The sequence below is a fragment of the Talpa europaea genome (assembly GCF_964194135.1).
Source record: "Talpa europaea genome assembly, chromosome: 2".
NCBI classification, from domain to species: Eukaryota; Metazoa; Chordata; class Mammalia; order Eulipotyphla; family Talpidae; genus Talpa; species Talpa europaea.
This window is the reverse complement of record NC_140068.1, coordinates 68,925,416-68,940,925: the sequence shown is the minus strand read 5'-3', so window position 1 is coordinate 68,940,925 and position 15,510 is coordinate 68,925,416. Positions and strand designations below refer to the sequence as shown.

General features: G+C 32.3%; 1 protein-coding gene across 50 annotated transcripts in view; it reads left to right on the top strand.

Annotated features, from left to right (window-relative positions):
- RIMS1 (regulating synaptic membrane exocytosis 1) overlaps nt 1-15,510 on the top strand; it is a gene marked incomplete at its 5' end in the record, with an annotated part of 207,984 nt that overhangs the window by 75,726 nt on the left and 116,748 nt on the right. For 23 of the 50 annotated variants that reach the window (XM_084259647.1, XM_084259668.1, XM_084259642.1 and 20 more), the window contains one exon: nt 14,590-14,661. The exons of 22 other annotated variants lie outside the window; for them this stretch is intronic. In XM_084259647.1, coding sequence (XP_084115773.1) covers nt 14,590-14,661 — 72 coding nt within the window. Of the gene's footprint in view, nt 1-5,530; nt 5,615-14,589; nt 14,662-15,510 lie in introns of all 50 variants that reach the window. 5 more of the 50 variants (XM_084259658.1, XM_084259676.1, XM_084259675.1 and 2 more) reach the window with 2 other exon arrangements.

Genomic DNA, 15,510 nt, shown 5'->3' with positions numbered 1-15,510 from the left:
CCCTTTACATTTGTAAAGAAATTTTAGTTGAAATGACTATAGACTCTTCTGAAATCACAGTTGAAATAGTTTTAGGATTCTCTTATTACATATTACAACTCAAAAAATGTTAAGAGTAGCAAGGAAAATCTTAATTTTTAATATTTAGTTTTAAAACAAAAATAGATTTGCTTAAATCAGTGGAATCTTCTGGCTTTAATATTTTTCATGTCATCCATATCAGTGCTATCTAACAAGGACAATGCAACCCACATATGTAGGTTTCTGGTTGACATGTAGTCAAGGTGTAATTACTTTTAATATTTTAACCCATTTTATCTAAATTTATCTAAATTATTATCATTTTAACATGTACTAATTAAACACTGTGAGATACTTTGTGTTCCTTCTTTCTTAGTGCTCAATAGCCACATTTGCCTGTAGCTTCTGTATTGGGCGTAGTTGATTGATTCTTCTGCTGAAGTTTCTCTGGCTTGTGTTCCCATTAGACTGAAGCCATAGAATTTACATAGAAATATATATATTGATGCATGGCAACATGCTTATCTCTCAGCTAGTACTCTTAAGCAGTTTAACCTATAGATAAATAGCATGGCTACAGTTATTGTACAGGTCTTCATGAGTTAAAGTGATGTATTACTTTAGGTAGAAGAAGGAAAATATGATTTAAGACCTGTAATCATTGTATAGATTGGATAAAAAGAAAATTTCCTCTATAATGAAAGGGGCAAAGGATTAGAGTTAACAATGATCTTTACTTTATTGGGGTCACTTATCTATGAGAAGATAAAGTGAGATCAGTTTGCATCAAAAAAATTACAAAAATTGTAGATGCTCATTGGGTTAGAGGATAAGGACCACAAACAGTATCAACAGTAGTAACTTTGTTCTCTGTGGGAAAAGCATTGAAAGTCGCAGATAGAATGTGCAGAGTTAGAAGAGAGAGGCTGAGAGGTTTTTCCAGAATAATTAATTTCTTTGATTAACCAGAAACCTCATCTGTTAAAGATTACTATATACAGAGTAGATAATATGTTAGAGTAATTTTTCATGTAATTTTATGTTATTAAGATATTTCTACAACCTTGAGAACTATTAAGGTTAAATAATTTGTGAATCCCAAACCATCTTGATTAATATTTATATGCTGTTGTACCAACTTCATACCCTTTTCTGCAATGTCCTTACTAATTTTAAACAAATTAAGATTTTTATTAATACCAAGGATAAAATTGTCATAGCCTACTCAATACCCAGCACCATAATCATCATTCAAAAGTTAAGGAACACCATGCATAGATGCTGTGCTCTTTCTTTTCCTGAAGGAGTCCAAAATCATCATCAGCCCCACCTTTGCTCCCTTATTAAGATGTTTTTGCCCAGGTTAACCAATAAATTTTGGGTAACGCATGTATAAGTGCTGTTTGTGAAGACAGCTGTCTTAGTTTTGGAACTTGTCTATTTTGTTTTCAATGTTTTACACAAACCACAAAAATATTTATGAGTTACTCTATTCTCTAGTCATGACCCATACATAAAGAAATTTGACTTTTATTTACAGTGAAAAGTCTAGAAAGACTAACTGTATCCTACTAAAGACATGTAATACATAAGAACTGTTTTTTTATTTTTTTCACTAACAAATACCATAGCTGCATGTTTACAAGGAGATCTGGTCAAGGTCATAGTATTTTTCCTCCATTTTTACCAGGGTCTAATTGAGGCCATTCATTCCCTCTTGTTCTTTGGGAAAGAATGAGCTACAGGCCTGCTGGTACTCTTTCCTTTTCCAGACTTTGTAACAAATTATTGCTTAAATGTATAGAAACAATGATTTTTAGAGCCACTGAAGAATAATTACTTTTCTTCAATGATTTATCTCCTTTCATGACCTTTCACAGAAATAACCTTACTGGAGGCCTATCAAAGTGTAACCTAGGATTCTATATTGTTTCTTTGCTGTCTCTAGTCCCCTATTGACAGAATTATTATTTTTCATTTAGTAAGTGCCAATTGGGAGATTTTGATGACTTGGAAAATAGCCCTATTTTTCACTCTTCAATTTGATTCTGATGTGAGCTAGACTCAGGGGAACTAGAACTAGAAAACGGAGACCTGATTGTCACTGTAAATATAATGAACAAGTTAAAAGCCATGACTTTTAGTCTGTAAGCTTGCTAATAACTCATCTCAGAACCAGCGAGATTCACTGAACTACAACAGCCTTTTTCAGGCTCACATCTTATGACTGTCTAATAGGTTTGTTGGCTTTGAAGTTTATTGTTTGTAAGTAGCTTGAACATTGGAAAGAGTAAACCAGAAAGGATTAAGTCATTTGTGCCTGATTCTTAACACCAAGTCACTTCTTGTGTAAGCCACTCACTCCTTGAGTGAGGAAAAGGGTAGAGAAAGATCAAGAGCATCACTTCCCTCCCCACCTCCACGTGGAAGTGTAAGACCTGAGGGAAAGGAGTTCCTACTGAAAACTTAACTGTAAAGTGAAATTAAATAAACTTTGTTTCAAAGTGTAAAATCCTCTATTTCAATTTAAAATAATATTGGGGAAAATGTTTTTAAAGGGCTGAAAAAGATAATGGGGGAATCAAAAGTAAATATAAATAATGTATAATCAATTATTTCATTTGTTCACCTTTGATTTCTAAAATATAATAGCTTATGAGTATTTTTATTTGTGATATTTACTGAATTAATTATTTACATTTACATATAATTTCTCTCTTAGACAATTAAGCCATGTAGCTATATTCTGCCAAGAGATACACACCAATGAAAGATGTGTGCATATGTAAGTGTGTATACCAATTGCTCATTTAAATACATATGCCCATATTTGTTTTAAAGTGTATTAGTGCCAGGGATAAGGAGTTATAACCTAAAAATTAGTTAATTGTTTACTAAGGCCTATCAATTCTAACTTCTTTATATCTCATCAGTGGACCCCCTTAGCACTGTTAATTTCTTAGTTACAGTTCTCATATATTACCTGTATTATTACCTCAAAATCTAGAGTCTTCTCTCCTTTATCATCTACTTTAATATTGACTAACATATATTGATTGTTTATTCTGTGCATAGTTGATATAGCTGTCAGAAAAAAAAAAAAAACCCACTATTGTTGCCTTTTGCAGAGTTCAATTCCCATGTTGATTTTTCTTCTATTCTGAGCACAGTGAAAGGGAAGGGTCCCCAAAATTTAGGTATTCCTGAATTAATGTGTTTGGATTACTGATATTAAAGTACTAATATGTAACTAATGTAGTTTGCAGTCTTATTTGGAAGGCAAAATCAAGAAGGGGCTGATTTAGTTCAACTTTCTGTTCAGTAACTCCAACATAGCTTGTTATAAGATGAAAATGGAAGTTGAAGATCTATGTAGCTCATACCAGGAGGATAAAGATTCTAATTAGGTGCTTTCTTCTGTGATAGGAGAAAAAGATAAAGTTGTACACACTTTAAAATATATTAGTTGATTTGAAATTTACAAATGTATGATGTTTAAAGTTTTATTTGTTCTTTGAACTGAAATTAGTTATAAATTGATTCTCCTCTCCTAGCCACTACATGAGGGAAAAGGAAACAGATTTCTTACATTGATAGTATATATCAGCATATTCAGAAGGACTTTGAGTATACAGATATATATGTATCATGTTAAATATGTCTTTAAAAATTGTCTTGTAATCGTTTCCTTTTACATTTGCTTGTTTCTAAATGTATGTCTTTCGCCTTCATAGCTTTTGCTGCATGTTTCATAGTTATAGCAATTTTATTTACTTTTATTTTTAAATTAAAAACAAGGACTGGAATTTTGCCTCAGGAAGCAGAGTTACTCATAATCCTATCAAGTTAATAATACTCTACAGAAAAACAAATTATGTCTTTTTTTGTTTATTTTCAAAAAGCACCATAAGTTTTAACATGACTAAGTATAACATAATGTAGAAAACACTGTAATTATAACATTTAACTGCATGACTTTTTTATTTTATCAGTAGAACAAAAGCCAGTAAAGTGAAAGGTACAACATAAAGAATTCAGGTTGAATTGACTTCTGTTTAAATAATCTAAAACAAATAATTTATATTAATACAAATTTTTTTTTAATTTCTAGAACATGTGGTACATGTGAAAGTATGTTCTACACAGTTGCCTGCTCAGTCCAAATGCTGCTCTCATGTAATGAGCATGATTTACAGCTTCCTCAAAGCCCTTCTTGAGTTATATTAAGTTTTTCTGTTTAAGGCTGGCCAATTAAACAAGACTTCAAGGGGCTGTTAGAAGTGAATTCCTGCTATCTCAACTGCCCTGGTCACATGTTGACAACCTTTCCTGCTTTTGTACAGATTGTGTAATAAATCCAATATACTGGGTTATGATGGCAAAAAAATGAAACTTAAAAAAAATGTTACAGTTAGTCTTCTTTGGACAATAATAAAATCTTATAGCTAAACGTGTCCCTAAAGACCAGGTTTCCCTTGTTATGTATGAGAAATCCCATATTCAGAGAAATCATGCTACTTAAAATGTTCATATCTTATATATAAAAATTTCCAAATTTGGCCTGTTAAGTTCCTTATTACTATCTTCTAATTTTTCAGCTGGATGTTTATAATTGGTTATTACAATTGCCTGTGTATTATGCACACTCTTTATAATTATAAGACTATATCCAGTGATTGTTAAATTGTAAAAAATATATACAATGACTATAAATAGATAATCCAGCATAGTTTAGCAAAAGAATTAACCAAGTTTCAGACTTTGAATTGTTAATCATTAAAAAAGTATTGTTTTAAATGCTAAAATAAAAAATGCAGCTCTTTAACCAATTTGGAGATACTTTTACAAGGAAAGATTAGCAGAATTCTTTAAAGGGAATGCTATTTTACCATGGCATTTCTCTACTTACCACTTATATTCATTAGTGTTTTTTACATGCAATTTTAAAATTCATCTATTAGTCTTGTAGTTTCCCCAGGAAAACTTAAGACATCTCTGATAGCATTCACATGAATTATTCCTTCATATTGTTGTTTTCACATTAAAAAACACTTTCATTTCTTTTACTTAAATGGTATTTCTGCATTATATTAAATTCACTTCATCTTTCTGCATTCATTATATTAAATTCACCAGTATCAAACTAAACATTCAAATATAAGCCAGATTAAGGATTTTTTTAAAGTCATATACATATTTATATGTGTATACATATGTACACACAAAGCCACATTTCAAAAAAAAACAAACAAAATTACACTTAATAGTTTTCAAACACCTTTCCAAATAAATTTTTTTCTATTCATTTGTATAAGGTTATAGATTTGATTTTCTTATGATAGTATAATTTATCTTTCAACGACTTAGAAAGTGAAGAGTAAATTATGGAGCAAAGAATCCACACTTTGCCTTTTTGGGGTGCTTTTCCAGTCCTGCTGTTGTCCATGTATTTTATTTTAGGAGTTACTAAATGTCCTGTTTTTTCCTGTCTTGTTCATTGGGCAAACAGGGCTAGATGGTCCCCCTCCCTAGATAGGAGACGACCTCCTAGCCCCAGGATTCAAATCCAGCATGCATCTCCGGAGAATGACAGGTACTAGTCAATCCTCCTCACAGACAAGTGGCTTCCAGAGGCTTGTAGGCCACCAAGTGAAGGATACTCAAGAGAAATGTTACTTATGACATGCTTCCTTTTAGGGTCCAGAGCCAGATATGTTGTGTAATTCCATCAATATATGTATGTATCCACCGCTAATAAAGCACCTCAGAATGTTTACTGAAATGAGGGTAGCATGAAAATGCCATAGTTAAACATAGTAATTTCAAATCATTTGAAGAGTTCTGTTTCATTGAACATTTGCATCAGTGTTTTGACTTTCTGGAAACATTAAATGCTGTGTATTGTAAAATAAAATTCTCAGGTGCTTTAAAATATATTAAAATCTATCAGAACCTATTCTTTTGCTATTTTGGTTTGATCTTGGTTGTCTTGTTTTCTACATAAGTTTGTAAATTAATCAAGTTTAGTACTTAGGGTATATTATAAAATTCTGATTTAAAACAGCATACCTAATTTATATAGATTTAATGAATTTTGTCTTTTTAAAACAATATTGCCAAGGGTTAGGAACAGTCCACAAGGTAGGTTTTTAAAAATAGCACCAGTGCTTTTAATCCACCTCATGTGAATATGTCAGAAGTTCCACAGCATGTATTTTCCGTTGCTTATTAACTTTCTCAGTTGTAAATAATCCGATTTTCCTATTTTATAGTGTTCATTACATACCGTCCTAATCTTTGAATATCTTTTTACAACTGGCTACAAAAGATTGTAGGGTGTTTGGGGGTACTACTGGTATAAGAACAAAATCAGTAAACACTTTGGTAATATTTATTAAGTAGGTAAGAGTGGATAAGTATATGTGGTAGCTTAGACATAGAACTAGTCATGACAACATATAGGTTTTTTTTTTTCTTTTTAAGTATGTGTGCATTTAGCCTTCGTTAAGACAGATATAATTTATTTTCTCTCTCTGTACATAGTTAAAATATCTTCAGGATTTTAATTTGAAAGAGAACCAAATACTGTCACCTCCCCCCAAAAAAATAGTGTTCTTTCATAATTGTTGGAGAAGACCACAAACTGATGTAGTAATATCTCATTTTTAAAATGGGTATATGCTATTCCTTCAATTTAATGCAAGTTAATTGTAAATAATTTATCTGATCCCCACAGTAATAAATTTAATGTTTTCTAAAACCTACTCTTAAATATATATAATTTCATATAAACTTTATGAAATCAAATAATGGAATTCATGTTTTTAAACAACAACTAATTTTGATTTATTCTCCATCTCATGTATGCATTTCTATTTCTATTTTGCTTAATCAGTGCCCAGATAAACTTGTATTTATATATTCATTATAAAACCACCATATTTACTTATTTTATAATTACATCATTTTTCAAGTTGAGGTAGCAGCAGTTTACAGAACTGGATATGATTTAGGGCTATAGGTTCACCCCTCTTCAGATGTCTGTTACCAAATCACATCCCCCATCAAAGCACCCATAGTCCTCCATAAGTCCTTTGGTATCCATTCTCTTCTTTGTGGCTGGAGCCCCATCCTCTCCCTCTGGTAGCTTCAGTTTTACAGATTTTTTGTCTAGTAATTTGGATTTTTTGTCTAGTAATTTGGAAAGTATCTAGTTGCTCTCATTTCCCATAGCATTAAATGTCTGCATGTGGTGTACCTGCATGCACATACAAAATGCTTAATGTACCATTTCTCCACAGTTTTAAACATTTTTATTTATTATTAATTGAGGTAAAATTGTGCATCCCTGTCAGGAATTAACACCATAGTGCACCCACCATCAACTCACCCATATTCCACCACCATGGTCCATAGGGTTTCCTACCTCTTTGTTCTTATCGCTCCCTCACCTCTTGCCCCAGTTGGTGCTGAAGTCAGCTGTCAAGGGTTAATTTTCAAGTTTGTCTTTATCTGACTCTTAGTTATCTTGTATTCCACATATTAGTAACACCATCCAGTATTTTTCTTTCTCCTCTGATTTATTGCACTTAGCATTCCCATTTCTTCATATTTTATTTTAAGTGATGTAATAAATTTGTAATTAGCATTAAAATAGATTGATCCATATCTAGGAATATTTCTAGAAGTTTTAGAGTATTTAAAACAATGATGAGGAAAATAATATAAAATTTATAGCCCAGGGAATATTTCTGATTTTAAAATTATAGTGAAAAATTCCTTGTAGTTTTATTGCGAAATGTTAAGATTTTAAATGTCATTATTCCAGCAAAAAAGTATCTTTGTAAATATTATTTTAATATATAAAAGTAGCTTGAGTGCATACCTCTGTTTATTCATATCTATACAATTTAGATGTACTATGGCTTCAGATAGACCAAAATTTGTGAGTGGCAAGTTAGAGTACAAGTTTATTTTAATATGTACCTGAAGCATCAAGGGTTCTGAGTTTAGTGCTCATAGTGAATCAGTCATCCATAAGTGTAATAGGCTAATCCACATCATCATCATCAGTATTATTATTATTATCATTATTATTATTATTTCCTAATTCAGCCTAAAACTATTTTGGTAAATGATTTTTCAAGTATATGTTCTTGCTTCATACATTTTGAGGTATACTTTAACACTTCATTAGTTTTAAATTACTGATTCCAACATTTTGACTGAGCATGGTTTTGCATCAATGCACATATTTTTAAGGATGCAGTTTATTGCTGTGATTTTAATAAATACTTAAAATATTTGACTAAAAACTGTTTGCTAGAACTTTGAAGTAATGGGACAAATGAAGTTTCTTACTGTGTTTAAAATTAACTCCTTAATCATGCTACTAATGTAACTCTAATTTCTTCTGCAAGTAAGGAAATTTGTATAGTTTCCCTTACTTCTCACTTGTTACTTAGTAACAGTGACTTGCCAATAGGAAATTTTGACCCAGAGTTTCCAGTGGCCTGTTTTATTTCAAAATGAATGACTCTTTCTTTAGCCAATCATACTGTTGCTGGAATGAAGAAATCACAGACTTTTTGACTTCCAAAATTCTTGGCAGTTGCCATGTAGATGCAGAGTTAATATAGAACTATTTATAAATTCAATATATTACTTATTTTAGTGTTCCATAGTGTCCTTTATTATCTGTGCTTTTAAAAATGTCCTTTATTTGCGTGAATGAAATGTACATATACATATGAAATGTACATATACTTAGTCTTTTTAATAGCTATAGTGACGCATGAATATTAATATACAAAATGATAAACATATTTTAAGTTCATGAAACCATCTTCACAACATGTGAACATTTCTTGTTTAGGTAGATTCTATTCAACTTTAATTTTCTCAAAGCCTGTGAGGAAACAAGGTCATAGAAATTTACATGTTCCAAATGTAGCCATCTAGATAGTCAATCAGAATATATACAGATATACTTTAATATGTGTTCATTCTGATTAAATGAAAATATTTTATGGTAGTTTTCTGTTATATTTTTCCCCTAAACAGAATGTACTGTGTTTTCATTTTATTATAGAACAGTCTTAAATAAAACTATCTTATGAATGTTAGTTTTATACTTTCACAGAAGTATAACTTAAAAAAACTGTTTACCAGTATCTTCAGGGAATTGCTCTAATTTAATTTAGTTATTGAGAAAGAAACAACAGTAGCACAGAAAACAGATTCAATAACTACCTTTATTTACATCAGTGTATTTATAAATCTTCAAACTTAAAAGAGAGAGAACAATTGAAAATGGAACTTAAAAATACCGTATTTGAATCCACCTCCACTTTTCTGATTATTACTATTGCTTTGATATAACAATAAATTATTTGGATTTATACCTTATATTTGAAGATACCTTTATAAATCCTAAAGAATTCATTTGTTCATACAAAATGTAAGAGTAAAATCTTACAACTAAATTATATACAATGTTGTAAACAGTGTTACCGTATAAAAAACATAGTTATTATATTGTAAAGTAAAGGAAAACCTTTGGATTTTTGATTCTTGAAAGTCTAAATCAAAAACATATCCTTATGTGGGCATCCCTGGTGGTACAGGGTTTAATGTCTCAGTGCTATCAAGCTATTGCCAGCCACTGTGGCATGCAATAGGGAGCAAACCTACATGGTGCAGCAGACATCTCCTGTCTCGCAGGGTGCTCCCCTCAGCAGTGTATTTCAGTAGATCTGCCTGTTCTGCTCCCCATTCTGGTGACTCTTCTCACCCCTGCACCTCGGGCGTGCTGCACCCCAGTTCTTGTATGCATAAATAAAAATTAAAAAATATAATTTTAAAAGAATAGCCTTATAAACAGTAATAAAAATGATACAAAACTTAATAAAACAAAGCATATTGAAACCCAAAATAAGTCAGACATCATAGAAACACTGTAATTCTGTTTTGTTCACTTCTGTCTAGAAACACCTCCAATAAATATCAAATAACTCAAAGTCATTGGTTGGCAAAGTGGGCAGAGAACCTAAGGACATGGGAAAATGATAGTAGTGTCTTCACTAAATAATTAAAGCCTATATTACCTTAAATTAGTCATTTAAATTTTCTGAGACTATTTGCTCATCTGTAAATTCTGGTAGTTTTAGATAGACTAGCTGAATTTTAATGTCCCTAAGATTCTAAATAGTTGAGTATATGCTGCCTTTTTGTATTTTGGTAAACATACATTGGCCCAATAATAATGACTGACAGTTATTAAAAGCAATATCCAGAAGGTATTTCTTATTTATTTTATATTTCGCTCCAAGCTCTATAAACTATGTGGTTTTATTTCTAAGTTTATGTCAGATGAATTTACAACCCTTATGTAACTTTACAGCCCTTATGTAAATTTTTACTTACAAATTTTTAGAATCTCAATTTCCAGGATAATACTGTAAATATTACCGTTTTAACCATCCATGCAAAAAATACTCACTGAGTAGTTACTATGTGCTCAACTTTAATGTTACAGTGATAACTTCTGACTACAAGAAACTTAGAGTGATAAAAGAACTTAGAGTGATATCAATAGTATAGCATCTGAATATAGACCATCATTCTAACCTGCCTTGTTTTACATACCACAAACCTTTATTCCAGAAAATATCTGTTTAAAACAAACAGTATATTCACAGCTATAACTTAGGATCTGAGGTAGAAAAGAGATTGTAATTTTCTCTTTTCTATTCTTGCTTTACTCTGAATATTATAGTCAAATTTTTTATCATTTTAACTCAATTTAAGGATTCTTTAAGTATTCAGAAGAATTGTAAAGACTTAGCCTTTATAGAAATCTTTAGAAGGATCACCACTGAAAGTAAGTCTGTATGGCATATGAAGAGGACAAAGGATATTCTTAAAAGCAAAAAGTTATATGTGTGAACCCCTGCATGAATATTTGTCATTCAGTTATAGAGTGCTGACTCCGAGTTTGATAGTCTTCTAGAATACTAGTCATTACATTCAAGAAAAAAATGCATGTTATTTATAATAAACCTTTTAGAAGATTTACCTTTGCTATTTTTAGTAATGCTATGACTACAACAAATACTTGTTTTGTGTCATTTGTAAATAGTACAAATGCTGTCATAAATACTCCATAGTATTGAATATTTGCAATTAACAAATCCTTGAGGTGGTAGTAGTAGTGCTTTTGCCATTTTGCTGGTGAAACAAAAAGAGATCCAGAGAGATTAAGTAATCTGAAAAAATTCACCCAGATGGACAGAAACACAGCTTGGTTAAACCTAGACAATACAGCCCATGCTTTTAGTTGCCATGTTCCACTGTCAGTTGTGCTACAGATGCAACATGTTCATTGCTATTGAGATTATGTACACTCACTTCCGTGTTTAACATGTAATGACTGTGAGTTAAAGGAAATTATTTAACCTTTCTAAGCACCAATCTCCTTAAGAAGAATTAGAGTAGAACCTACCTCATTGAATTGACAAGATTGGGTGAGATATGCAGCAAGTTCCTTGTAAATGTTGGATCTTATTAGTATCATCATCATCTTTATCATCATCATCATTGAGATGAGATAAGGAAAAGAGCTGAGAGTTTTACAGGGGGTGTGGAAATATTAGTTTTATGTGAGATCAGTTAGTTCTAGAAAGATTTATATAAATTGATAAGGTTAGGACAAGTTTTTATAAATGGATATAGTCCTTTTTGGAGCGAAGTAATAAAGTTTATAAAAAGGTCTCTAGATTCTGTACAGCCCTCAATCCCTATCCCAAGACTTTTAAGTCTCCTGACTTTTTGGTCTTCTTACTTTACCTTGAACCTACCAGGCACACCCTGCCTTAGGGCCTATGTGCTTGTTGTTTCTTTTGCCTGGGATACCTTTTCTTTAAATATATACAAAGTTAATTCCTTCACCCAGGCCTTTGCTAAAATGTTACCAATTCAATGAGTTCTGAGCACTCTCCTTAAAATTGCAATCTGTATCTAATCCCAAAACTCCCACCTCACCCTTATATTTCTGATCTTCCATACTCTGGTTTACTTTTTGGTATTAGCCTTCATTGCCTTTCAGTGTAGTGTAAGGTACATATTTAAGTTATCTATTATTGTTGATTATTGTTAATCTTCTACTGATAAAATGTAAATCGTGTAAAGGTGGTTCTGTTTTGTTCACTAACAAACCCCTTGCACCTAGAACAGTGCCTGGCATGTATACAAGCTCAAAAATACTGGTTAAATGAATGAATGAGTGAAAACCCTTAATAATAGTGAGTTTTATGAATTGACCTAAAACGGTGTGCTCTCATTCTGTTCTTACTCTGCTGAAGAAGAGAAAAGAAATGTTATCCAAGGTAGTTGTTATTCCGGAGCACTCTTGCAACCAAGCATAAATTTTCCATAATGATATACTACATTTTATGTGAAACTCAAATATCTACTAGGCCTACAGACCTTCTTGCTCTGCCTTTCTCCTCCTTTCTTCGGCAGCCCCTGCTACATGTATGCCTTTCCTTTCAGGAACAGACTCCTTCCAACAACCATCCCCCACTAATTTCAGACATATGTTATGTACATGTGATTCCCTCTCCTGACCATAGGATCAACAGTCAATAAACTCCCTATTAATATCACAGAGCCTTTTTGCTCTTTCCCCAGACCTTTACCAGATTTTATGTTTCTCTTACTCTTAAAGGTGCACGCATAAGGCATGCATCAGAATCAACCTCTCAGTCTCTGTGCTGGGAAATATGTAACAGATTTTGGAGCCAGACAGACTTGCATTCTAATTCCATCTCTGGTGCTTAGCAACCTAGTGGCCTTGCCCTGAGCTTACTTCCTCACCTGTAAAATGAAAATGACATTTTCATTTTCATTAAAGTTAAGTAAGTCATTGTCGCCCTCAGTGCTCAGCATAGTCATCCTTCATTGTGTCTCTTTTTTCCAACTACTGGTTAAGGAAAATTGCAAGTGAGAGATGTTTCCCATCTCTGCCTCATTCCTTTTTTCATTGCCTCAAAAGTGAGATATCAGAATAACAGAAGACTGAAGAACACACTCTTGAAACCCTTAGTTGGAGGGACAACAGAGTATGAACCCATCCTTTGTAGTCACAAAAAATATGGGAAGAGAGAGGCAGCCCCAAAAAAGAATAGACCCTGTGAAACAGACTTTATACTTTGACATGTTTCTGGTGTTGCGGGGCTTGACAGGTACTAGACTTCTCAGGTGGGATTTGTGGCATCAGTATATAGTGACAGACATTTGTCTCCTTAATTTTGTTGGATGGGAGGGATATCATCAAAGTATAAGCAGAAATTGTAGGGAATCAATTATTGAGATGAAAATACACAATTACTGAGGTAAAAATGCACATTATCTTTTATGTTTTCTCTGTATATTTTTTTAAATAAGCTTTTTTCTGGACCACAGTGTTGTATATTTTAAAAAATATATTAATTCAGGGCCTCCCTGGTGGCCTAGGGGTTAAGTCTCAATGTTATCACCACTGTGGCATGCGTTCGATCGCCGGCCAGGGAGCTAACCCACATATGGTGCAGCAGACCTCTCCTGTCTCTCCCACTGCTCCCTTCAGTAGTGTATTTCAGTAAATCAGACTGTTCTGTTCCCTACTCTGCCTCTGATGGGTCCTCTTACCCCCTCACCCTTGGCCTACATCCCAGTTCTTCTACACAAAAAATATATATAAATAAATGTTTATATATATATTTATATATATATATATATATATATATATATATATATATATAATTCCAAACACATTTTAGGTTGAATAGGCATGTGTAAGCTAACTTGGAGGAGATAAGCTCTCTCTTTGCAAATATTCATTATATGGGAAAATGTGTTTCTGATTCCAGGTACTCAGTGTACATATGTACTTTTGGAACAAAGTAACCTGGGAACTTCATTAGCTTTTAGATTTGCGATATGTGATTGTCTTCTTTAGTTACATGATTTCAAATGCATTTTTATAATTTTAAACTAATGTTAATACTTGATTTAAGAAAGTTTTGCTTATGTCTAATTTTTCACTATAGTATTTTCTTCTCTTCATAAGTGGGAGGGGAAAAAAAAAGAAAAAAGTATTTGTAGTACCAAGTTTCAACTTGCAAATGTGAGGGCACTTCACCCTTTTGTGGTCTTTCAGCACCTAAATCATTATTATCATCACATTTTTCACCCCTATATTTCCCCATTGAATTTGTTTACTCATTGGAAAAGGCAAAGTTGCTCAGCAAGGATTCATAGTAGATCATTACCTTAGAGTGACCTGTCTAGACTGATGGAATGTTGGCTTTATGTGTCTCCTGTTGGGCAACTTGTGTCTTCCATGCAGCACCAGTTCTGATTTTTAATTTTATTTGTTTTTTTATTTTTATTTTAGAAAATACTAACTGACAAAGCCATTTAGGTAATATGGTTACCATTTTTCATACCTTGCTTTGATCATTGTATGATAATACTGTAGCTTTATTCATCATATATTTTGTATTTCTTTAACATTTCATTCCACAGGCACTCCAGAAAGTCTGAAAGATCTAGCATCCAAAAACAGACTAGGAAAGGCACTGCCTCTGATGCAGAAAGGTAGGCTTGGTGTTGTGCTGTGCAGCCATCTTCTGTTTTATGAATATAGTTCAGGGGTTCCTGTACTCTTACTTTATATGATCAGGTTTCAAAACACAAATGCAATGTGTAAAGACATTCGTGTAAATGAATCTCCTATATGGGAAGCATACAAAAAACAAAAGAAGGGTAATTTGAAGGCAGCCCTAAATCTTAGGGCTTTAAGAAAATTGCATGCATTTCTCTAAATGGATTGTACACTGATTCCTATAGGCATATTAAGACATTAATATTTTGCTTCTGAGATCGTTTTAATATTACCAATGAATACAGTATCTGAAATATGCAAATACTTTGAATATCTGTTATTAATCTGAATGATGTCATCTTTCTCTAAGAATCTCCTTTCTACAAGTGGGTGATCTAAGGTTCTACTTCTATATTGAAATCAAATGTATTTGCTGAATTAGTGTAGGAATTTTAAGGAGTTACTGAACTTTTGTATTTTTAGGAGTAAGATACTTTTTTTTCATAGTTATAAAAAAGTCCTAAAATCCAATAAACATATCCATCCATCCAGAAATTCTTGAGACCATATAGGGTGACAGATTTAAATGAATAAGTACATCTAAGTGCCATAGTTTTCATGGAGCTGTGTACCAGGTACAGTGAGAATAAAAATACAGGGGAAAGGTTGAAGACAGACAAGATTAGGAAATGTTTCATAAGCAGGTAAAGTGAAATCCAGATATTAAAAGTAGATGTAAAAATTAGACTATTCCATGAGAAAAGAATCACTGTGAGCAAAAATAGATGACTGGTTCAAGAACATGTGGTATATATACACAATAGAATATTATTCAGCAATCA